The sequence below is a fragment of the Rhinolophus sinicus genome, chromosome 1, assembly GCF_057876585.1.
Source record: "Rhinolophus sinicus isolate RSI-liver-muscle chromosome 1, RSI-T2T, whole genome shotgun sequence".
NCBI lineage: Eukaryota > Metazoa > Chordata > Mammalia > Chiroptera > Rhinolophidae > Rhinolophus > Rhinolophus sinicus.
The window spans coordinates 215,023,533-215,046,032 of record NC_142501.1 but is presented as its reverse complement, the minus strand read 5'-3'; the positions used below and the strand labels follow the sequence as shown (position 1 = coordinate 215,046,032).

Here is a 22,500-nt window from a genome sequence, read left to right as displayed (position 1 = left end):
TGGGCACTCCCTCCGCCCACACGCCTTACCCGGCCTACCTAAGCCCCGCCCCAGTCCCAACCCTCCGGGGTTCCAAGCACCCGCCCGGCGGTGGTGGTCACGTGGCGCGCGACCCGGAGGCGGAACCCGCCGGCGTGGCGCAGAAATCGGCTCCGGGAGCGCAGAGGACCCGGCGGGCCTGCAGGGGTTGGGGGTGGCCCCGTGCCGTACCCCGGCGATGCGCGCCCTTGCCGTGCGCTCCCCGCGCCCCCACGCCGCGCTGCTCACGCTCCTGGCGGCGCTGCTGATCGCGCCCCGGGCCGCCTTGGCCGAGCCCCCGAACTTGGTGCGCGTAGACGCAGCCCGCGTGGTGAGTCCCCTGCGGCACTTCTGGAGGAGCACAGGCTTCTGGTGAGCCCACACGCGGAGAAACCGACGCTCGATCGGCCCATGTCGCCTCTTTCCCGCCGCGCTCCGCCTAAACTTGGGCTGCGCACCCCGCCCCAGGCCTCTGGGACCCCCTTGTCGCTTGTGGAGAGACCTAGGCTCCTCCCGCCATGGCGCTCAGTAGGCACTGCGAAGTGAGGAAGGCCTCCCTAGCCGGCTCGCTGCTTCCTCTAGGGTCCACCCTCCGTCAGAGTGGGGGGATCTCCTCTCTGTCCGGCTGGTCCATGTGGTGTTTGGGGTCCGGCGGTTGTTTTCTAGCGGAGGGGGGCCCCGGGTGGTGGAGGCCTGGGGCCAGACCCTGACTTTGCATGGTGGCCAGGTCTGGCGGTAGCCCGAGACAGCCCAGACTCTGGGGAGGGATGTGGCTCCGGGCACTGCTCTTGGCTGCAGACCAGAACCCTTCCAGGGGGCAGCCCCAGCCATCTGGAATGTACCTGTAGTGGGACCTGTCCCCCAACCTTGTGTGCCCGACCCCCTCTGTCAGGTTTCGAGCTGAGCTCTGTACTGATGGGACAAGGAGCAGAGGGGATTGGTTCTCTTTCCTCTGAGAGCCCCCGACCCCCATAAACATGAGACTTCATAACATGCCTGGCGTGAGAGGTCATTTTATTACATGAAGGATGGAAAACTCCACCGGCAGAGACTCCCCGGTCCGCCTGCCAGAGCCAAGTGTCCCAGGCAGGCCCAGGCCCTGGCTTTGTAGGTGTGCAGTGTGTACTGAGGCTGCCCTGTGGACCCCAGCCACGGTGACTGATGCTCCACATCCTTGTTCTGTCCCCAGCCCCCCACTGCCACACAGCCAAGCTGACCAGTATGACCTCCGCTGGGACCAGCAGCTCAACCTGGCGTATGTGGGCGCCGTGCCTCATGGTGGCATTGAGCAGGTCCGGACTCACTGGCTGCTGGACCTCATCACGGCCAGGTGGGTGATGGGGGGCGGAGGCAGCCTGGGGGGGCGGCAGAGCCCGCTTTATGGAGCTGAAGACAGGCTGAGAGGAGGCTGTGTCCACTGTGGAGGACAGTGCAGTGCAGTGGTGGGGGCACGAGGGGCGGAGGGGGGGAGTCCTGCTCTGAGGAGCCATGGCCCCTACACTTCTCAGCAAAGCGTCCTGTGGGGAGGGCAGGAGGAAAGACGTGCTCCCTGGCTCGAGGAGGCCCTGGGTGCTGGGGCAGCCCCAGGGGCAGGCACAGCTGGCTTCCTGCCGGAGGTCACCTGGAGGCTCAGGGTCAGGCTGGTGCTCCGCTGCTCTGGCACTGAGGCTGGACCCAGCTCCAACGAGTGTGCAGTAGGTGTCCCGTGCTGGGTACTTGCGGGTTGGCCTCTGCAGGGCCTCGGTGACTGAGGGCTGAGCCAAGGTTGTGTTGGCCACGCCCCCTTTGTCCTGCACGACCCAGCAGGGGCCTAGGCACCGAGGTGTAAGGAACACTTGGGTATGTGTGTTGCGCAGCTTCCAGAGGCAGAGAGACCCTCACACTCAGCCAGAGCTACCAGCTCTCACCCGGTGGGGCGGGAGCTGTGGGGGCTAAGGGACCAGCATCCTTCTGGCTCCTTGAAGGCCACATGATGGCATCGGGGCCCTTGTTCAAATAAGATGGCGACACTGAGTGTCGAACTGGCCCCACAGCCACCCAGCACCAGGGCCCAGCTTCGCACCGTGGTGGCATTTGTCCTATAGGTGTGGTTCTTGGAATCTCTGGGTCCTTGTCTGTGTTCACAGTGGCGTCCACCCTATCCCAGTCGGGGCTCCCTGGTCCCTCCAGGGCAAACACGGCACAGGCTCCCAGAAGGGTCAGTCTGGGTAATCGGAGTAAGGATGTGTGTGTGGGCTCTGGGAGGAAGTGGGCCTGGTGGCTCTCCTAGATGGTGGAGTCGGGGGGTGCTTGCTCCCTGTGGCGGGCCCGGGCTGCCTGTACAGCATTGTGCACACTGTGAAACAGCTGCCCCTCCTCATCCACGTCCCCCTGGTCCTCCCGGAGGAAGCCGCCTCTCCTCAGGGCGTCCCTCACCGAGGGGCTGCAGCAGGCCAGGAGCAGGTCAATGCCCAGTGCTCCGTAGTCTCGGCGCAGATCCCGCAGTGTGGCCAGGCCGGCTGCATCCAGGAACAGCAGTGGGGCACAGTCGATGACCACCGTGCGGAAACCAGGGGCTGTGGGCATCAGTGCAGCTGTGTTGCTCACCGGGCCCAGGTCCTTGTCCTCGGCGGGGTCTCCCTCGCTGACCCCTGCCTCTGGGCCCTCCTCCTTCCTCCTGGTGGCCGCGCGGCCTGCATCCAGCCCCGTGAGGCTGTAGAGGGACCGCAGGAAGAAGTCCTTGTTGGCGTAGTAGAGGGGCCCTGCAAAGCGGAACACCCGCACCCCGGGCTCAGGGACCAGGCCCTCAAACTCCGCGGCGTCCTCGTAGAAGCCGGAGCCCCCTATGCGGGCAAGCAGGGCTGCGCGGGGGTGATGTGTGCGGCCGGCCAGGCTGAGCAGCGACAGGAGCACGCCGGCCAGCAGCCCCGCCTCAGTGCTGACCAGCACACAGGTGGCCGCCGTGGCCACCCAGACCAGCGCATCCGCCCTGCTGAGTCGCCACAGCTGTGGGACGTCCATCACCTTGCGCAGGGCCCCTCGCAGGCTGACGACAATGACGCAGGCCAGCACGCTGCGCTGCAGGTCCCTGAACAGAGGTGCCAGTGCCAGCAGCACCAGCAGCACCACAGCGGCACTGACCACGCTGGACAGCTGCGTGCGGCAGCCAGTGGCCGTCTTCACCAGGCTCTTGGCCAGGGCGGCGCTGGTAGCAAAGCAGTGGAAAAAGGCGGGCAGCACATTGCAGCAGCCCACGGCCAGCAGCTCCTGGTTGGCTCGCACCGAGTAGCCGTGGCTGCGTGCGAACATCTCCGCCAGCGAGACGGAGAAGGCGGAGCCCACAAGGGCCAGGGGTACGGCGTCCAGTGCCACACGCCGCATCAGCCACAGGTCCGGCACCCGCGGGGCCACGAAACCAGTGGGGATGTCGCCAGCCACACTGGAGCCAAAGCGCTCATGGAGCTGCCCGAGATGGGACACGAGCGTGGCCACTACAATGACCAGAAGCTCCATGGGCAGGGGCACCTTCAGACGGTGCCGGCAGCGGTCCGAGAGCTCCTTAGCGGCCAGCAGCACGGCCAGGCACACGGCGCTTGTGAGCACGTCGCACAGGTTGGCCTGCCCGGCACTGTGCAGCAGGCTCAGCCACGTGCTGACCACCATGCCCGGCCCCTGGTGCCGTGGGACCCGCACGCCCAGCAGGTGCTTCAGCTGGGATGTCAGGATGGTCACCGAGGCCCCCATGGCGAAGCCGTCAAGCAGTGGCTGTGAGAGGTAGGCAGACACGAAGCCCAGCCGGAGGAGGCCCAAGAAGACCTGTGGGCAGAGTATTGTCAGCATAGAGGGCTCTACGCTTCCAGGAGGTGGGTTTGGTCCGTGCTGGAGCATGAGCGGGGGCAAACCCGAGCCAGCTCAGCCCCGGGCAGTCACATCCCAGCCTCTGTTCTATGTTCTTGTGTGGAAAGGCTGCCGTGTGTGTGTGTGTGAGAGAGAGACAGGTGCCAGGACACACTGTTACTAGCACGAGCCCACCCAGCTCCTCCTCCTACCCCCATGAGTGGTACCTCCTCACTCTGGAGACCTGGAGCCAATGGGAGGGACTCAGGGTGGCCCCTGGGAGGGGTGACACAGGGCTGGGTTGGACAGGTATAGGAGAGGGCTGGGTGTTGGGAGGTCACAGAAAGGCAGGCAGCGCCCCAGGGTCCCACCTGGGACAGGAAGACTAGGGAGGCTGTGTGGGCTGTACTTGAGCCACCTAGCCCTGCCCAGGCTGCAGCTGGCTGGATAGGCTCCCCGGGCTGGGGTGTCCTCTTGGGGTTAAAGCCACCGTCCTTCGAGGCCCCAAGCCTCTGCTTCCCCAGGCTCAGCCTTTCCAGTGGGCAGGCCCTATGAGGTCAGCTCCTTACCTGGTAAATCCCAGCCACCAGCGTGAGGGCGGTGGCCACGCGGATGGCGTAGCAGTCCCGCCCGCAGTCCTGCAGCCCTAGCGCCAGCGTGGCAGCTGAGGCGTTGGGGGCACTGCTGTTGTCCCTGGGCCCCAAGCCGTCCTCGGCAGGGTCAAAGCCGGCCAGCAGGAGCTCACGGTCCACCACCTGCCCCACCATGAGGCAGAGCAGGCTGAAGATGCCCACGGAGATGTGGCGCGAGGTGCCCATGAGGAAATAGATGAGGTTTGCGAAGAAGGATGTGTAGAGACTATAGACAGGCTGCAGCCCGGCCAGCAGCGAGTAAGCGATGGCCTGGGGCACCAGGATGATGCCAATGACCAGCCCAGACAGGACGTCGCCTGCCAGGTCCTCCCGCGGGCAGTAGGTGCGCAGCCAGCATGTGGCTGGCAGGAGGTCCTGCACCAGTGCCCGCGCCCCCTGCACGCTGCACACACAGCTGCGCCGCAGCCTGGCCTTCAGAGTCTCACGCAGGCCCCGGGGTGCCCGAGGCCGCCGGCGGACCAGCATCAGCCCCCCGCCATGTCCCACAAGCTCAGGGGACACGTCCATCCTGGGGTACCAGGTCCGGCAGGAAAACCTGCAGTGGAGAAGCAGGCATGCGTGCTGGGGCAGTGGAATGTGCTGGGGCAGAGGGTGTCACAGAGACCCAGACACGTGTGGCCAGACCGCGGCCCTGCTGCTCCCTTTGCACTCTCGTCCAAGCGCAGGCCCTTCCATCACCCACACTTGAGGCCCCTCCACCAAACCACCGAGGTCCTCTCTGTCGGTCCCTTCAGCACTTCTGCATGGTGGGCCCTGAGGCTGGCAGCTCGGAGAAAGAGCCTCGCAGAAGAGCCAGAACCCCCGAGCCTGTGTCTCTGCTGGCTGGCTGGACCCCAGAGCCCCCCTGGATTCTGTTAGTGGAGGGGCAGTGCGAATAGCTCGGGCACAGAGCTGGCGCCAGGAGTGGGCCTTGGCAGGCCTGGCACTGACCGGCAGGCAGTGCTCTGTGGTCAGCATCTGATTGCTTAGCCGTGCTGGGCTTGCAGTTAAGTGATTTACCCCAAAGATTGCTGACTCACACGTTTCCCCAGACAAGTGTTGCCTGAGCTGCTAACTGGGGGAGTTGTACTGTAATTAGAGGCTCATAAATAATTACATTGTGTGGCCTCTGAAAAGCTCCCAGTCCCCCAGCAACAGGACTGCAGTGCGAGAGATGCAGTGGGGGCAGCAAGTGCCTGGAGCAGGATGCTTGGGTTCTGGGGTCCTTTTGGCAGTCAAGGCTCAGGAACCTGGCTAGTCCTAGGACAGGCACAGGAACTATGTGACCCTCTGGCTCTGGGGCTGAGCACTCTGGCCCCCAGGGCCCTGGAGGCTGGGCATGGACCAGAGGGGACCAAGGGAGGGGCTGGTCTCCTCAGCCCATCCCTGCACATCCTCCCTGCCCTTTCAGGGGTGGGTTTGGTCCGTGCTGGAGCATGAGCGGGGGCGAACCCGAGCCAGCTCAGCCACGGGCAGCCACATTCCAGCCTCTGTTCGGTGTCCTTGTGTGAAAAGGCTGCCATGTGTGTGTATATGTGTGTGTGTGTGTGTGTGTGTGTGTGTGTGAGACAGGTGCCAGGACACAGTTACTAGCAGGTGTGCCCTCCTTGCTGTGAGGATGGGGGTCCTGGGTATGGATTCCAGCCCAGTGCTGACCCCGATTCTGAGTGGGCAGGTGCCTGTCCTCATTGCATTCTCTCCTCTAAGGAGTCGGGACCTGCCCTGTAGGGCTGGCAGGAGGTAAATGAGAGCTTTACACAGTTCCCCTCGTGCCCCACAAGTGATAAACGAAGGGCAAGCTGCTGTTTTTACAGTGATTATTCAGAATCTCAGTCCCTCACCTTTAAAGTGAAGAAGTGGGTGAGAAGGGGCCCATCACGTTGGGGCTGAAGCCCAGGTGGGTCCCTTTGGTGGGGCTGGAAGGCCAAGCTGGCCTGGCTAATGTCCCCAGAGGCCCTGGCACCATGGGCAGCCTGGCTTGGTCCTGCTTCTCCCGTCCTCACAAGAGCTGTCAGATGCTAAGCAGGAATTAAGATCAACAGCCAACTGTCCTGCAGAGCTCCATCCCCCGGGACGGGACAGTGAGATTGAGGAGCTCCCACCCTGGCCCAGCCATACAGCCCCACTTTGCAGGCCCTGCACGCCCTGCCCTGGCCCCGAATCTGGTGAGCCTGGGTGGGGAGACTAGGAGCCCCATTTGGGGCCAAGGATGGGAGTGGTGCCTGGAAGTGGGGACGGCCTGAGACTGGGTGGGTGAGGGTCCGGCCCCCCACCTGCGATGCCATCTGCACCTCTCCAGATCTGACTCTTTGTCCTTGAAGAGTCTGTGTTGGGCCCTGAACTCTCTCCCAGTGCTCTCAAGTCAGAGCTGGGGCCTCCCTCTCCTTCCCCCCCACTCTGGCCTGGGACCCATTAGGCCTTGGGAGGGGGGCTGTTTGCCCAGACCAGGAGCTGTGGTTTACTGGACCCTGCCCCGAGGGAGGGCCGGCAGGGTGAGTCAGCAGTTCAGGGCCTCAGGCTTCAACTTGGGGCAGATAAGGTACATTGGGGGGCGGGGGGCCGGGTAATGGCAAAGTGCAGCGGGAAGGGCAGCTACTGAGGTGTCATTAAAGGCTTATCTTCTCTTTTTACCCAGCTACCGAAAAGGGGTGTGGGATGGGGAACAGGGCGGGAGCTCAGTGGCATGGAGGGCCCCTGGGTGCACAGAGCAGTGGTGGCCGGTGCAGACACGTGCAGGTGTGCTGGGTGTTAGTACAGAACAGGGCGGTGGGGGGACTTGGGGGAAACCTAATGTAGGAGGAAACCCCTCCTTCCCCCCAGCAATGGGGGGGCAGGGATTTTCAGAGGCTCTCTGGGTTTGTATAACCTGTGCTGGGATTCCTGGCAGGTGGCGCTCTTTAGGGGAGGGGCTGTTCTCAGTGCCCACAGCACCTAGCGCCAACACCCTGTCAGCTACACTGTCAGGGCCCAGCCGTGGCTGCCCTCGGTGGCATGGATTGGGCCCCATACTTCCCCAGCTTCTACCCAGGCTATTTGTCCAAAGCAGGTGAAGAAATACAGTTGAGGTCACATCTGCCCTTTGAGAGGATTGTAGGACCCCTGGGGTCTAGGACACACCCACAGACACCGTCCCTCTGCACCATCCTGTGTTCTGGCCAGGCACGTGAGCAAGTGCCTGTAGCCCACTTCCCCCCACCCGATGGGCCCACTGAGTGCAGACTCTGGCAGTGGCAGGCGTCCGGGGTGTCCAGCACCTCCCACCTGCTGCAGCCATCCTCATTGGCCTCCTGCCAAGTCCCATGCCTCACGGTTGTTTCCTTAATTTTCGTCTTTAAGGCTCTTGTTTTAAATGGTTAAGTACACTTATTTGGAAAGGAAACACTATCTCTACAATTAAAAGGCCGGCAGACAGCCCATTTGGATCCCAGGGCTCTGAGAACCGGACCCGAGTTTCTCCAGAAGATCCGGCCACTCTTGCGTGCCCTCTAGGGTTCCAGAAGTTGCAGGGCTCCAGGCCGACCCGCCTCTCCGCCAGCGGCACGAGCCCAGCACCCTCCCTCCCCTCCCGGGACCGCGGCTGCAGCGCGGCCCTTGCTCATCAACCGTCAGCATGCGCGGCCAGGGTCCCTGCCGCTCACTCCTCTCCCCGCCATCCCTCTGCTACGGAACGCGCGGCCTGGGTTTCCACCCCGAACCCAGGCCCCGCGCGTGCGCCCCACTCGGCACCCCCACTGACGAGCACGCGCTGATCGGTCCTCACACCCCATGCACTTGCAGCCCAGATCCCCGCCCCGCGCACGCGAACACTTACCAGACCCGGGCTCAGCTGTGTCTTCGCGGCGCACGCGCTCAGGCCTGGGAGGGGAGGGCTCTGGTGCCGCCCGACCGGCCGCAGGCGCGCGGTGAATGAGGCGGTTGTGCGGCCCGCGCCCAGGTGCCAGGCCAGAAATGGGAGGCGACCCCGCTGGTGCCTCGCGCCCAGATTGGACCCTTTGTGGGGTGGCAAGATACACTGACCCTTGGGGGTGATTGCTGGCCAGGTCTGCGACTGTGATTCAGGCCTTTCTGCAGGGGGAGAGCTGGGGTGGGCTGCGCACTTCAACTCACCGCTCACCAACCCCCAACCCTCCCGCCCATCTTGGAATGTACAGCACCATTTCCCCTCCCGACTGGGCCAGGGGCACCGACAGTGTGGCCCAAGAACTGCTCCGGGGTTCCTTAGCCCCCACTCCCTTTGGGTTTCCTGGGCCCTGGGGTCAGGTGTACTGTCCCACACCCCCACACCCGCATTGCTGGCTGCCCAGGCTGATGGAGCCAGCTGACACTCACGTTTACCCAGGGTGATAGGCTGGGGCTTCCCCGTTGGGGCCTCTCTGGCCCACAGCACTGAGCAGGGACCAGCATTCAGTAAGCAAGCAGCGGCCTGCTGTGCTCCCCGCCTGTCAGCCCAGTGTGGCCAGGATCTGTGCAGAAAATGCTCCTATGCTCACACTTCCCGTTTGGTCACCCATTGCTTGCACCAGCTCTTCACCCAGCTCCGCTCTCCCCCCCTTCTGCACCCCCACCACTACCCCACCACTTGTGGGACTTTGGAACCCATCTGTCTTTTGCACCCATTTACTTTTTACCCAAGTGCTTGTTAAGTTTTATTTCTTTGCAGGCATGTGCACAAGGACCCACCTCTCCCCCACCCGCCACCGCCCCTCCCATCCAAAGGTCACAACCTTTGGATGGGAGGGATGGGGAAGAGGTGGGTCCTTGTGCACATGCCTATCCTGCTGCCGGCAGAAGGTGGACACAGCCCCTGCAGAGGGGCCAGCAAGGGCATGCAGGGTGTGTGGCCCCAGAGGAGCGGGAGGCACCTGTGTGTGGTGGCCGGACTCGGGCCCCTGGGTGGACTTTGAAGGCCAGGCCCAGGCTCTGCCTTGACCTTGTTTGAAGTGAGGAGTGGGGTGAGAAGGACCTGGAAGGGAGGTGTTGACTTGTCCAGATCCTCACTGTGTCTGGGAGAGAAAGCTGGGCTGGCCAGGCTGTGTCATGGGATGGAGACTGACAGACCAAGAGCAGATTAGGGTCTGATTCCACGGTGCTCCCTCGCCCCCCCCCCCCCACCGTTGCACACGTGGGACAAACCTTGCTTCCACATTACAGGCCCTCTCACCGTTTATTGCCTTCCTCCCTCAGATCTACGGATGGAGCAGGCTTGTCCTCAGGGGGAGCCCTCAGGCCCCCTGCCAACCCACTTGCATGTGCTCCTCAGGTGGCAACACCCCTAACTGGGTCCCCAAGCTCAGTGCTTGCCCCTGCTTGCTCTACCTGCCGCCGTCCCCACCTGGGCCTGACTGAAGGCCACCAGCTTCCTCACCCATCCAGGTTTACCCTTGGATGTCCACTCCCCATAGCCAAATCCGAGACCCATCTGCCTGCCAGCTGATCCCCACCGGCCTCTGCCCTCTGCACCCCTGCCTGTCTAGCTGCTCAAGCAGAAATCCAAGGGGCTCACCACAAATCTGTCCACACATACTGTGCCCTCTACCTCATAAATCCATCTGCTCAGCCCCTCACTTCCTCTGCGGCCACCACCTGGTCTGGGCACCACACCTCCCCCTGGGGAACCGTCATCTGACTTCAGTTAGCAGCCTGAGGGACCCTTTCAAAACATTGTGGCAAAGGCAAAACGTGGGGACTGAAGACCTGTGTGCCAGGAGTTTGGGGTGGAGGGGGGCATGAATAGGGAGAGCACTAAGGATTTGGGGCAGTGAGACTGTTGTGTGACACTGTGATGATGGATACATGTCACATCTTTCCAAACCCATAGAACATACAGAATCAAGAGTGACCCTAATGTCAACTATGGACTCTGGGTGATGATGACGTGTCAATGCAGGTTCATCAGTCCTAACACATGTCCCCTAGAATGGGGACATTGGTAATGGGGGAGGCTGTGCAGGTGTCCTAGCGGGGGGAATGGGAACTCTACCTCCCTCTCAGTTTGGCTGTGAATCTAAAACTGCTGTAAGAAAAATTCAGTCTTGAAAACAAGCAGACCAAAAATGCGATGGCACCTCTCTGCTTGGGTCCCTGAAAGGACCCCAATTTCACCCTGAGTCAGGGTCCCATCCTCACCGTGGTCACAGGACTGTGACCTCATCTCTCCCAACGCACACCCATATTCTGCTGAGGTCCACTCACTGCCTTTCTGCTGCTTAATTACATGTTCATTTCTACCCCAGAGCCTCTGCACAGGCTGTCCCATCACTTGTGAGGGCTGACATGTTACCTTGGGGAGGCCCTCACTGCCTGGCCCCTTGCTCCCTGTCACATCCTCTTCACAGCACATGGGATTTGAGTAATTGACTGATGGTGCCCATCCCCTCTCAGCATGAGCCCCAAGGGAACTGGGACCCATTCTGGGGTGAGCATGGGGTGGGGAGGCTGCCCTCCCTTTCCTGCCTGTCCATGTGGCCTTGGAGTGTGGGAGGGGGGACAGGGTACTGCTGAGACAAATCTGGGTCCCTGGCCTCCAGGGGGTACAGAGAAGCAGGGTGTGGCACCTACCAGGTCCTGTCAGGCCCTTGTCCGCAGCCCCCCACTCCATGGTCAGCTGTCTTAAGGATGCCTTGTGCTCTACTCCATCCTGTTGTACCTTTCACAAAAGACCTGCCTGCCCAGCCCACCTCTGAGCCCCAAACTGTTCTGAGCCCCTGAGGGCTTTGGGGTGGGAGTTCTAGTGCAGGCACATTAGTTCATACCAGGCTGTGAGTGACTGCTAGGCTTCCATAATTGGTGTTTTCCAAGGGGAGGGGCCCACTGAGTCTGGAGCCGAATCTCCTGTGGCACCTCGTGGATTCCCCACCTGCTTGGATGTGGCCACAGTTCCAGCCCAGGGTCCACCTCGTCCAGCCCTGACGTTGCATGTCCCTCTACAGGGGATTGGCTAGGCAGGGCCTGCACTACAACTTCACCCACCTGGACGGGTACCTGGACCTTCTCAGGGAGAACCAGCTCCTCCCGGGTGAGTGGCTGGCCCTGCCCTCTGTCCATTAGGTGCTGTTGGCCCCTCTGGGTCCGCAGTGGTTGCCCACTACAGATTGGCCTTGGTGCTGGCCTGGTGGACCCCAGGCTGAGTGGGGCTTGGGGAGCTTGGGGATGGTGTGGGTGGTGGGCAGAGGGCAGCCACCCTCCTGTGTTGCAGGCTTCGAGCTGATGGGCAGCCCCTCAGGACGCTTCACCGACTTTGAGGACAAGCAGCAGGTGTTGGAGTGGAAGGACCTGGTCTCCCTCCTGGCCCGGAGATACATGGGTGGGCAGGGGCAGGCCCTGGGGGTCCGGGTGGGCGCTCCTGGGCAGGCTGTCCTGCACCACCCCAGCCACCTGGCTGCTCTGCCACGGACCCGCAGGCCAGGGCCTCCTGATGGGGGCTGGAGGAGGGCCAGGCTCACATCACATCAGTCAGCCCCTTCACAGCCAAACCCCCCAAGCTTGGGCGCTGCAAGTAGGGATGGGGACCCCAGGGAGGGGACAGCGTGACAGCAGGGACATTCTGCAGCTAGGTATGGATTGGAGCACGTTTCCAAGTGGAACTTTGAGACGTGGAACGAGCCGGACCACCACGACTTTGACAACGTGTCCATGACGATGCAAGGTGGGCGGGGCCTCCTGGGTCCTGTGGAGCTGAGGGGACCGGGAGCGGCCCTTCAGGTGTGAGGGTGTGAACTCCCTGGTCCGTCCCACTAGGCTTCTTTAACTACTACGATGCCTGCTCTGAGGGTCTCCGTGCAGCCAGCCCCGAGCTGCGCCTGGGTGGCCCTGGGGACTCCTTCCACCCCCCGCCACAGTCCCCGCTGTGCTGGGGCCTCCTGGGGCACTGTCACCACGGCACCAACTTCTTCACGGGGGAAGTGGGCGTGCGGCTGGACTACATCGCCCTCCACAAGAAGGTAGGGCCCCAGGACCTGGCCTGCCCTGCAGCTGCGATCAGGTGTGCTGGCGCGCTGAGGCCCGCTGCCTCCGCAGGGTGGGGGCAGCTCCATCGCCATCCTGGAGCAGGAGAAGGTGGCAGTGCGACAGATACAGCAGCTCTTCCCCAAGTTCGCCGACACCCCCATTTACAACGACGAGGCGGACCCGCTGGTGGGCTGGTCCCTGCCGCAGCCCTGGAGGGCCGACGTGACCTACGCGGCCATGGTGGTGAAGGTGGGCCCGCCCCCAGGACCTGCCCACAGGAGCGGCCTCCTCTGGGGTGGGACAGTGGGGGTGGGTGGCCGTGGCGACGTGGTCCCAGCTGCCGCGACACCCGCAGGTCATCGCGCAGCACCAGAACCTACTGGTGGCCAACACCAGCTCTTCCTCCGTCCGCTACGCGCTCCTGAGCAATGACAACGCCTTCCTGAGCTACCACCCACACCCGTTCTCCCAGCGCACGCTTACCGCGCGCTTCCAGGTCAACAACACACGCCCGCCCCACGTGCAGCTGCTGCGCAAGCCGGTGCTCACCGCCATGGGGCTGCTGGCCCTGCTGGGTGAGCCGGGCGGGTTCCGCATCGCTGCCAGCCTGGAAGCAAGCGAGGCCGGACTGTCGCACTGGGCCGAGGCCTTGCACAGGGCTGTCATTCCAGGCCCTGAGTAGCCAAGGAAGCCCGATGGAGGTGCCCTGCTGGGCGGGGAGCACGCTTCCCCCAGCTCTGTGGGCCACAGAGGTTGTGGTGTGACCGGGCCCTCCAGGCTGGGGACCTCCAATGGAAGGGGGCAAATGGTGGGAAGCCAGGTCCTGGGTGGGGTGGCAACCTCCGTGTGGTGACTACCGCCCCACACCCTGCAGACGAAGAGCAGCTCTGGGCCGAGGTGTCGCAGGCAGGGATTGTGCAGGACAGCAATCACACTGTGGGGGTCCTGGCCAGCACCCACCGCTCCACTGGCCCCGCAGACGCCTGGCGCGCCACGGTTCTGGTCTACGTGAGCGACGACACCCGTGCCCACGCCAACCGCAGCGTCGCCTTGACCCTGCGCCTGCACGGGGTGCCCCCGGGTCCAGGTGAGTAGGGGTCCCGGGGCGGGAGGGGAGCGGGGGTGTCTGGCGGGGTGGGGCCTGGAGGTAGCCGGCCGGGCGAGGCGCGGCCCCAGTGTCCGACTCCGCAGGGCTGGTGTACGTCACGCTGTACTTGGACAACCGGCTCTGTAGCCCCCACAGCGAGTGGCAGCGCCTCGGCCGGCCGGTATTCCCCTCGCCAGAGCAGTTCCGACGCATGCGTGAGGCCGAGGTCCGCGGGCCGGGTGGGGTGAGGGGCGGGGCAGGGCTGCTCCAGAGGTGCGAGGGCCCTGAGTACCTGCGCCTGTCCCCAGGACCCTGTGGCCACAGCGCCTCGCCCGTTCCCGCCCGGCGGCCGCCTGACGCTGCAGCCCGAGCTCCCACTGCCCTCGCTGCTGCTGGTGCACGTGTGCGCGCGCCCCGCAGAGCCGCCAGGCCAGGCAAGTGGCAGCCCACCCTGACCCCACCTTCCCCACCCACCCCGCACCCCTGTCACTGCTCCTCCCTCTTCCCAGGTGACCCGGCTCCGCACTCTGCCCCTGACCCACAGGCAGCTGCTTTTGGTCTGGTCGGATGAGCGCATGGCCTCCAAGTGCGTGAGTGTGGTTGTCCCGTCTGGCATGTGCCGGTTGGTCCCCACCCAGGTGCTCACCCCCAGCTCCTCTGGGCACGGTGCCCACGTGATTACTCCACTCTGTGCCCGAACCCTCCACCCTCATCACTCCGCAGGTCGTGCACTCCTCACATACCTGCCCCCACAGGTAACCCAGAGTGTCACCCCTCTCTGATGCAGTGTGGGGGTACCTACAGGGGACATTGCAGGTCGCAGTTGGGCTCCAGCCCCTCCCCTCATCACTGCGGGAAGCATGCCCACGGGGCTGGAGGGAGTAGGGCTCTCTGTGGGCCCTGCCCAGCCTCCCCCCTGGACCTCAGCCCTGGTTCTGACTGGCCTTCCCCAGGTGCCTGTGGACATATGAAATCCAGTTCTCGCGGGATGGTCATGCATACGCTTCTATCAGCAGGAAGCCGTCGACTTTTAATATCTTTGTGTATAGCCCAGGTGTGTCCTCCACTCACTACCGGGCCTCAGCACAGTGCCCTGTGGGGTGGGGCCCGGGACCTTGCGAAGCCTGGAGTCAGGGATTTGGGGTGGGTTCAGGGGGCACACATTCAAGATCACGCTTGTACCTTTGTGTCCCCAGACACAGCTGTCGTCTCTGGCTTCTACCGGGTTCGAGCGGTGGACTACTGGGCCCGGCCAGGTCCCTTCTCAAACCCTGTGAAATACCTGGAGGTCCCTGCCCCATGAGGGCCACCGCTGTCTAGTGACTGTGAGCCTCTGCTGAGTGGTGAACCCCGGGCAGCCAGGGGCCGAGGCGGACTGGATCACCATCAGCCGTCAGTTAGTCGTCAGCTCTATTCATCCCTTCAGTCCCCCACTCACCCCCTTAAAGTGACTTTCCACATGTTGGACTTGGAATTGGCCTTTTTGGACAGACGCTGGCTGGAGCAAGCCGTCCTCACCCCCCTCCCACTCAGACCACTCTCCCCACCTGTGGATGCCGGATGGGAAACGGGATGGGCACAGACAGGTCTGAGCTGCGGGAGGAGGCCATTAGGATGGCTGCCCTGCCAGACCAGGGTCTGGTGGCTGCGCCAGGTACAGCAATCCCATTCCCGCCTTCCGCCCGTTCTGTAGAGGGGAGTTGAGGCTATGCTGGCGAGGGGTGGCCCGGGTCAGGAAGAGCCCAGGGGCACCCACTTCCTGCAGCCCAGCTGACTGCCCCGACCCCCTGCCAAGTGGGGACTAGGGTGGGGCTTCCAGGCTGCCTGGCCAAGACTGGCCAGCAGCAGAAATGGCCATAATGTCCACTGAGGGCTGTGCCCGCCCCCACAGACATCCTGGCTCCATGTCTGGGCCCAGAAGGAAACAGATGGCATGCTCAGATGAAGGCAATTTGGGGACTGTGACTAGACTTGTGGGCAGGAGGCAGGGAAGCTACAAGAGGTGCTGCAGAACCCGAGGGCCGCCCCACTCCAGGGCAGACAGAGCAGATGGGGGAGCACTTACCCTTCCAGACAGAGAAAGGTGTGGGGAGCCCACCTGGTGAGGAACAGAGACCTTCGGCCAGGGCCTGGGAGCCCTGATCCCACTGTCCTCCCTCTGGGCTGCCCTGGGCTCAGGTGGGGGAGGGGACGCATCTGGAAGGACAGATGGAAGATAAGGCCCATAACCCCTCTAGCTCCCCCAGACCTGCCCACCCTGTGTCGATGCAAAAAGTTCAGGGGCCACCAGTTACCTTGTCATGGGCAGTTGTTAATTTGGTCATCTGTCTGTCTGAACCCAAAAGCCGGCACCTGTTCCCCATGTGGGTGCCTGAAGTCTTGGTGCTTGGGGGCTCAGACGGGTGGCTCGGGCCCCAGGCCTTGTGTCTTTGTGGGGCACCATTGCCCACTGACCGTTGTACCACACAGGCGCTCCTGCCCCATCATGAAGCACTGTCTTAGCTCGGACCGCTGTTGCGAAAGACCACCGTCTGGGTGGCTCAAACAACAGGTTTATCTCCTGGCCCTGGAGGCCCGAAGTCAGACCAAGTGTGGGCAGGCAGGTGGCGCTCTCTCCCCATGTGTGTCTGCTAGTCTGCTTATGTGGGTCCCAGTCTGGTCCACTGGAGACTGCCCTGTCTCCAAATGTCACATTCAGAGGTGTGTGTGGGGGGGGGTGTTAGAGGTTCAATATATGACCTTCGGTGAAACACGGTTCAGCCCTGACTGACCCTGTTTCTCCGTGGTGGCCCGGGCCCATCACCCCAACAGCAAAGCAGCTTCTTCCATTTGCTGGCTCAGTGGCCTGAGGATCCCAGAGACCATCTCAGCTTCCAGCTCACTGGGAGGGGACTGGGTTCCCTGGTGGACCAAGTCCTTCCTTGGGCACCAGGACCTGCAAACCTGCTGAGCAGAGATCCCAGGGGCCAGTGAGGGGTGTAGGGGCCTCTCCAACCCTCCGTCTCAGCCCTGTGAGTCCTGGCTCTGGGCAGAGCTGCAGTACCCATTCAAAGTCTGCACCTCAGCAGATGTTCTGGCCCCAGCCATGCCACCTGTCCTGGTGGTAAGATGGACCTTCGTTTGGAGGTGACTGTGTCTCCAGGGTAGTCACCTGTGCTTTGTCCCTCAGTCCCTGCCTGGGACGCAAGTCACCAGCTCCGCTGATGTAGCTTCCATGTAGTCAGGTGGTCACCCCCACCCTCTCACCACACTGATGGATTAGCTTTGGTCTTGGCTGGTTTGGGGTTGGGCTTGGAGCTGTGCGAGAGCTGGGGAAACCCTATGATTGGCTCATGCAAGCCTCTGCCCCCAGCTGCCATGGCCACTTGGCACCTGAGCCCGTGGGTGGTCACTGGGATTGGCACACCCTGTTTATGAGAGACTCCATGTAGGGGGTGGTCCTGTTTCTGTGGGACAGGGCACCCTCACTCTGCCCCCAAATTTCTTGTCTGGGTCTTTCTGAATCAGGCAACTGGTCAACCTCTTGGATGCAGAGCCAACTTGGGCCACTTGTGTCACCTCGTCTCTGCCCACTGAGATGTGGGTATATGCACACATATGCCCATCAGCCCCCTCTGCTCTCGTTTCTACCCCGGCAGCCCCAGGGGAGGGGGAGGGACAGTTCAGCGGAGCTGGCGCCTCCTCTCCAACACGTGACTCACCCCGACTGCAAAATGCTACATGCACTCAGCTCACTGGGCGCTTGGGTCCCTCAGCAAAGCAGGTCAGACCTTTTCCAGAACTTGGCCACAAGTCTGAGTCTGCTTTCCAGGTGGAGACTGGATGATGGAGAGGAAGAAGGGGCCACTCTAGGGGCCAGGGGTCTGGCCTGAGGTGCTGCTCTTGGTTCTGCCTCAGGTAGCGTGGGGTCCGAGCGGCTGTGTGCCCAAGCAGCAGCGTGGTTGTGTCACGCCTACACCTGCCACATAGCCTTTTCTTGCAACATTACCTGTTGCCCAGGAAACGGGCCAGACCTGCTGCCCCCAGATTGAGGCCCACTGAGCACTGTGCCTCTGAGAACAGGGTGTCCCAACACTGCCGATGCTGTGGGACCCCTAAGACCTCCCAGAGGCTCCTGGACTCACACCGTGTCCCCCACCCTCTGGTTTACTAAGGCAGTGAGGGACTTCTTACCTCCCGCCCACCAGCCCACTTGCCGTGATATTGTCAGGGAGACCGAGCTCTCGGTGGGTCAAACTGAGACAGCAGGAGAGTTGGTGCCATGGAGGCAAACCCTGGAAATGTGCTGATGTCCCTGTCACGTGACGGCTCAGTGCTGCTGATCCCTTCCTTGATGGGGACAGAAAAGGAAGGGTTTGCAGGTCAGCTGCATACCGAGTGGCATGGCTGTGATTTTCTCCAGCAAAGATACTGCACCCAGACCTCAACCATGCTTGGCAGCACCACGGGCTACATGTCATCTGTCATTCTGCGCCGACCTGGCAAGTTACACAGACAACATGGAAGGGATCCTCCTGTGTCATCCATGTGTCTGATATGGGGGCCGATCTGTGCGGCTTCCCCATGGAGGGACCACCTGGGGGCGTGGAGGGACATCCCGATAGCCCCCACCCAGGTCACGGGCCCAATGTAGAGACGCTGTCCCAGGTAATGTGTGGATGTTGCCCATGTGACCAGCAATGACGGTGCTCAGGTGTCGAAGTCAGCACTGGCTCCAGGCCAGCAGGCAGCAGCCAGGGAGTCAGGACTTCCCTCCACATGGCAGTCACCTGAAAAGGGCACAGGGCCCCTTGCAATCCTGGGGACATGCCAGCGGCTGCACTGTGGGCTCTTCAGGGACGCAGCCTCCCTGTCCATCGTGGGCTCAGCATCCATGAACTGACATAGGTCTGAGACGACACAGGCCCTGCAGCCTCGCTGTGACAGGTGTCAGAACTGCCCAGCACACCCTCGATCTGCACATGTTCTCAGCAGCGCCTCATCTGCTGGCCCCTGTGTTAGTCGGCCATCTCACATATGACAAGGACCCCTGTGAGGCCATCATCTCAGCAACTGTGTGTGTGTGTGTGTGTGTGTGTGTGTGTGAGAGAGAGAGAGAGAGAGAGAGACAGAGAGACAGAGAGAGAGAGAGAGAGAGAGAGAGACCAGGGTCTTGTTAAAACTCGGGTTTGACCGCCAGGCACCACTGGTCCTGGGGGCTCATGTGGGGAGCAGTGGGGTTGGAGCTGCAGGCTGGGTTGAGGCCAGCGCCCAGTCTCCTGGCCTTTGGCTCCACTCCTAGGGGCTCAGCCGGTCACGGGTGGCTGCATCCATCACCTCAAGTTGTTTGTGCAGTGGTTTGTCTGCCAGCACTGGCCGCTGGGGGCCCATCTCCTTTTGGTTCTGGAGACAGAGGAATGGCCCATGTGCAGACATGACAGGCTTACCATGGGGCAGGGCCCCCCTGCTGAGGGCCTCCTGCCCGTCTGTGCCAATGTCCCTCCAGCGTCTCAGCCAGCAAGGGCCTTGGTGGGGACCAGCCTTCCGTCACCGCTGCGTGGAGCCCCTGCCCCATTGCCCTTAGCTCTCAGGTCTGCGCCTCTTCCCTTTCAGGGCAGAAGCAGGGACAGCTAGTCCCTCATGAGCACTGCCATTGCCATAGCAGCCAGCCCCTTACTGGGTGTAACCGACACAATAAAGTGCACTATTCCAAGCATACAATTGGATCAGTTCTGACACGTTTACGTGATGAAACCATGACCATAATCTAGATGGTGAACATTTCCATCATCTCATGCCTCCCCTCCCCCATCCCAGGCAGCCCCAGGTCTGCTCTCTGTCCCTCCATCAATTTTTCTAGAATGTTATACAAATGCTGTCATATCACAATCACCTTTTAAACTGACTTCTTTCATTCAGCACAGTTATTTTGAGATTCCTGTGTTGTTGCAAGTGTCAGTCACTCATTCCTTATTGCCGACTGGGCCCCGGGGGACAGGTGCACTACAGTCGGTCTGTCCATTCCCCTGTCATGGACTTGCCAGTTTGGGGCTACTCCAAAGAAAGCTGCTGTGAGCAGTCTCGTACAAACCTTCATGGGGACACGTGCCTTCTCTTGTCGGGTAAACACCTAGGATGGAATGACTGGAGCATAGGACCAGGTTAGATGTGTGCTTGGCTGTTAAAAACCCTGCGGAACTCTTTTCCAGAATGGCTATATCTGCCTATCAGCAGCAGCATGTGACAGTCCCACGCCCGCATCCCTCACCCCACTGGCTTACACACTGTGCTTGTGTCTTGCCACCGTGCTAAATGCTCTAATACAGAGGATGCCAAAAAAAAAAAAGTATACACGTTTTAAAAAAGGAAAAAACTATTAAAATTGTAATAATATATACCAATAACAGATGATGACTATGAGTCACGTTTGATTCTGCAATTACAAGAAGTGCTCAAAGTGGTTCCCATCAGCGTAATTTTTTTTTTAATTGGGGAAGGGGAACAGGACTTTATTGGGGAACAGGAATTTATTGGGGAACACTGTGTACTTCCAGGCCTTTTTTTCCAAGTCAAGTAGTTGTCCTTTCAATCTTAGTTGTGGAGGGTGCTGTTCAGCTTCAAGTTGTTGTCCTTTCAGTCTTAGTTGTGGAGGGCACAGCTCAGCTCCAGGTCCAGTTGCCATTGCTAGTTGCAGGGGGCACAGCCCACCATCCCTTGTGGGAGTCGAACCGGCAACCTTGTGGTTGAGAGGATGTGCTCCAACCAACTGAGCCATCTGGGAGCTCAGCGGCAGCTCAGCTCAAGGTGCTGTGTTCAATTTTAGTTGCAGGGAGCGCTGCCCACCATCCCTTGTGCGAGTCGAGGAATTGAACTGGCAACCTTGTGGTTGAGAGCCCGCGCTCCAACCAACTGAGCCATCTGGGAGGCAGCTCAGCTCAAGGTGCCGTGTTCAACCTTAGTTGCAGGGGGCAGAGCCCACCATCCCTTGCGCGACTCGAGGAGTTAAACTGGCAACCTTGTGGTTGAGAGCCCACTGGCCCATGTGGGAATCGAACCAGCAGCCTTCGGAGTTAGGAGCATGGAGCTCTAACCGCCTGAGCCACCGGGCCGGCCCATCAGCGTAATTTTAATAGTTTTTTCCTTTCTTAAAATGTGTATACATTTTTTTGGCACCCTCTGTATTATTAGCTGAGCATCTTTTTTCTTGTCAATTCTGTAGCACTGTCTTTTCTTTTCTTTTTTTAATTTTTAAATTTATTTTAAGTGTGTCTTTCCAGGACCCATCAGCTCCAAGTCAAGTAGTTGTTTCAATCTAGTTGTGGAGGGCGCAGCTCACAGTGGCCCATGTGGGGACTGAACTGGCAACCTAGTTAAGAGCTCACGCTCTAACCAGCTGAGTTAACCGGCCACCCCAACTGTAGCAGTTTCTACATAGGTGATAATGTCCTTTACAAATTGGACCATTTTGCTCATTTCTTTCCAACATGTGCTGGCTGAACCTCCAACCCGGTGCTGGATAGAACGGAAAGAGTAGTTCAATCTGCTTCTGATTTGGGGCAAGCGTTAGTTTTTAACAGTTCGGTGTGATGTTGGCCGTAATGTTTATCAGGCTGGGAAAGTCCTCAGTGCCTAGTCGGCTGAGAGCTGTTTCTTTAAAAATCAGGAATGGGTGTTGGATTCTGTGCAATGCCTTGTTTGCATCTATTGAGATAATTGTATGGTTTTCTTTCTGTCAACTAGAAAGTCATATTTGTTGGTTTTCAAGTGTTAAACCAACTTTGCGTCCCTGGGATGAACGCCACCTGATCACAATGCGTTATCCTTTTTGTATACTGTTGGATTTCATTAACTAAAATTAAAACTGTTTTGCACCTATGTTCATGCCAGATACTGTTCTGCACTGTCTGTTTTTGGCCTCAGGGCCATGGTGGACTCATGGGGTGAGTTGGTTGGTCTCCCTTCCTTTCCCTTTTCTGGTAGTGTCTATGTAGAATGGGTTTTATTTCCTCTTCCAATGTTTTGTAGAATTTATCGCTGAAGCCCTGTGGGCCTGATGTTTTCTTTGGGGGAAGGTTTTTAAGTAAAAATTCAAATTATTTAATAGATACAATCAGGTTACTTATTTCTTCCAGAGTGAGGTTTGGTATTTTTTGTTTTTCAATAAACTTGTCCAGTTCATCTAAAGTGTCAAATTTATTGGCACTAAGTTATTCATAATATTTCCTACTATTCTTTTAATGTGTAGAATCTATAGCAATGTCACCTTGCTCATTCCTAAATCAATAATTGTGTCTTTTCTCTTTTTTTCCAGATCTATATGTAGGAGATTTATCGATTTTATTGATCAAAGACCCAGCTTTTGGTTTCATTATTTTTCTTTATTGTTTTTCTGCTTTCCATTTCTTTGATTTCTAATGTGATAATTACTCTTTGCCTTTTTCTGTTTCATTTGGAATTTATCTGTTCTCATTTTTCTAGTTTTTTTGGATGGAAGCTGGAGTCATTTATTTGAGACCGATCTTCTCTAATACAGGTGCTTAGTGCTATAACTCTCTCTCTAAGTACTGCTTTAACTGCATTCCACAGTTTTTGATATGTTGTCTTTCCATTTCCATTCAGTTCAAAATAATTTTTAAGTTTCCTTTTGGTTTATTCTTCAGTCCATGGGAAATGAAGAAATAGATTGTTTGGTTTTGCAAATATTTGAGGCTTTGCCAGATTTATTTCTGTTAGTGATTTCTAATGTAATTCCAATGTAGTCAAAGCACATTCTTTGAATGACTTGAATTATTTTAAATATTGAGACTTGTGGTCCTGAAAATGTTGGCCTGTTCTATATAATATCAATTAGGCCAAATTAGTGGATGGTATTGTTCAAGTTTTCTGCATTCCTGGTGTTTTCTATCCCCTTCTTGAATCAAAAAGGGGGAGAGGAGTGTTGAAATCTCTGAGTGTCATTGTAGAGTTACCCACTTCTTCTAACCAGTTTTGCTTCATGGTTTGTTTTTTTTTTTTTTTTTT

The 22,500-nt window shown here is 59.6% G+C and overlaps 2 protein-coding genes across 3 annotated transcripts; one reads left to right on the top strand and one right to left on the bottom strand.

Annotated features, from left to right (window-relative positions):
* The first annotated feature begins 95 nt into the window (after nt 1-95).
* IDUA (alpha-L-iduronidase) lies at nt 96-14,960 on the top strand. 2 transcript variants are annotated; one of them, XR_012492143.2, is made up of 14 exons: nt 96-390; nt 1,208-1,348; nt 11,396-11,481; nt 11,662-11,769; nt 12,016-12,111; nt 12,204-12,406; nt 12,483-12,662; nt 12,769-12,988; nt 13,288-13,500; nt 13,605-13,726; nt 13,809-13,938; nt 14,049-14,086; nt 14,454-14,554; nt 14,697-14,960. XR_012492143.2 is itself a non-coding variant. In XM_074319988.2 (14 exons), the coding sequence occupies exons 1-14, from the start codon at nt 218-220 to the stop codon at nt 14,801-14,803; spliced, it is 1,953 nt and encodes a 650-aa protein (XP_074176089.2). In that variant the 5' UTR covers nt 97-217; the 3' UTR covers nt 14,804-14,960. The 2 variants fall into 2 exon arrangements, 1 of the variants encoding a protein (XP_074176089.2); XM_074319988.2 differs by having other exon boundaries at nt 97-390; nt 13,809-13,934; nt 14,010-14,086.
* Nucleotides 2,284-5,053, bottom strand: SLC26A1 (solute carrier family 26 member 1). Its single transcript, XM_074319995.2, has 2 exons — nt 4,404-5,053; nt 2,284-3,813 (listed from the first exon to the last, which is right to left on the bottom strand). The coding sequence occupies exons 1-2, from the start codon at nt 4,992-4,994 to the stop codon at nt 2,284-2,286; spliced, it is 2,121 nt and encodes a 706-aa protein (XP_074176096.2). The 5' UTR covers nt 4,995-5,053.
* Nucleotides 14,961-22,500: the final 7,540 nt, after the last annotated feature.

Bases quoted from the DNA above. Each gene is read 5' to 3' on its own strand.
- SLC26A1 (XM_074319995.2), bottom strand. From the start codon at position 4,994: ATGGACGTGTCCCCTGAGCTTGTGGGACATGGCGGGGGGCTGATGCTG. The intron at 3,814-4,403 runs GTAAGGAGCTGA...CTCTGCCCACAG, and splicing joins TGGTGGCTGGGATTTACCAG to GTCTTCTTGGGCCTCCTCCG.
- IDUA (XM_074319988.2), top strand. From the start codon at position 218: ATGCGCGCCCTTGCCGTGCGCTCCCCGCGCCCCCACGCCGCGCTGCTC. The intron at 1,349-11,395 runs GTGGGTGATGGG...GTCCCTCTACAG, and splicing joins CTGGACCTCATCACGGCCAG to GGGATTGGCTAGGCAGGGCC. The intron at 12,407-12,482 runs GTAGGGCCCCAG...CTGCCTCCGCAG, and splicing joins ACATCGCCCTCCACAAGAAG to GGTGGGGGCAGCTCCATCGC.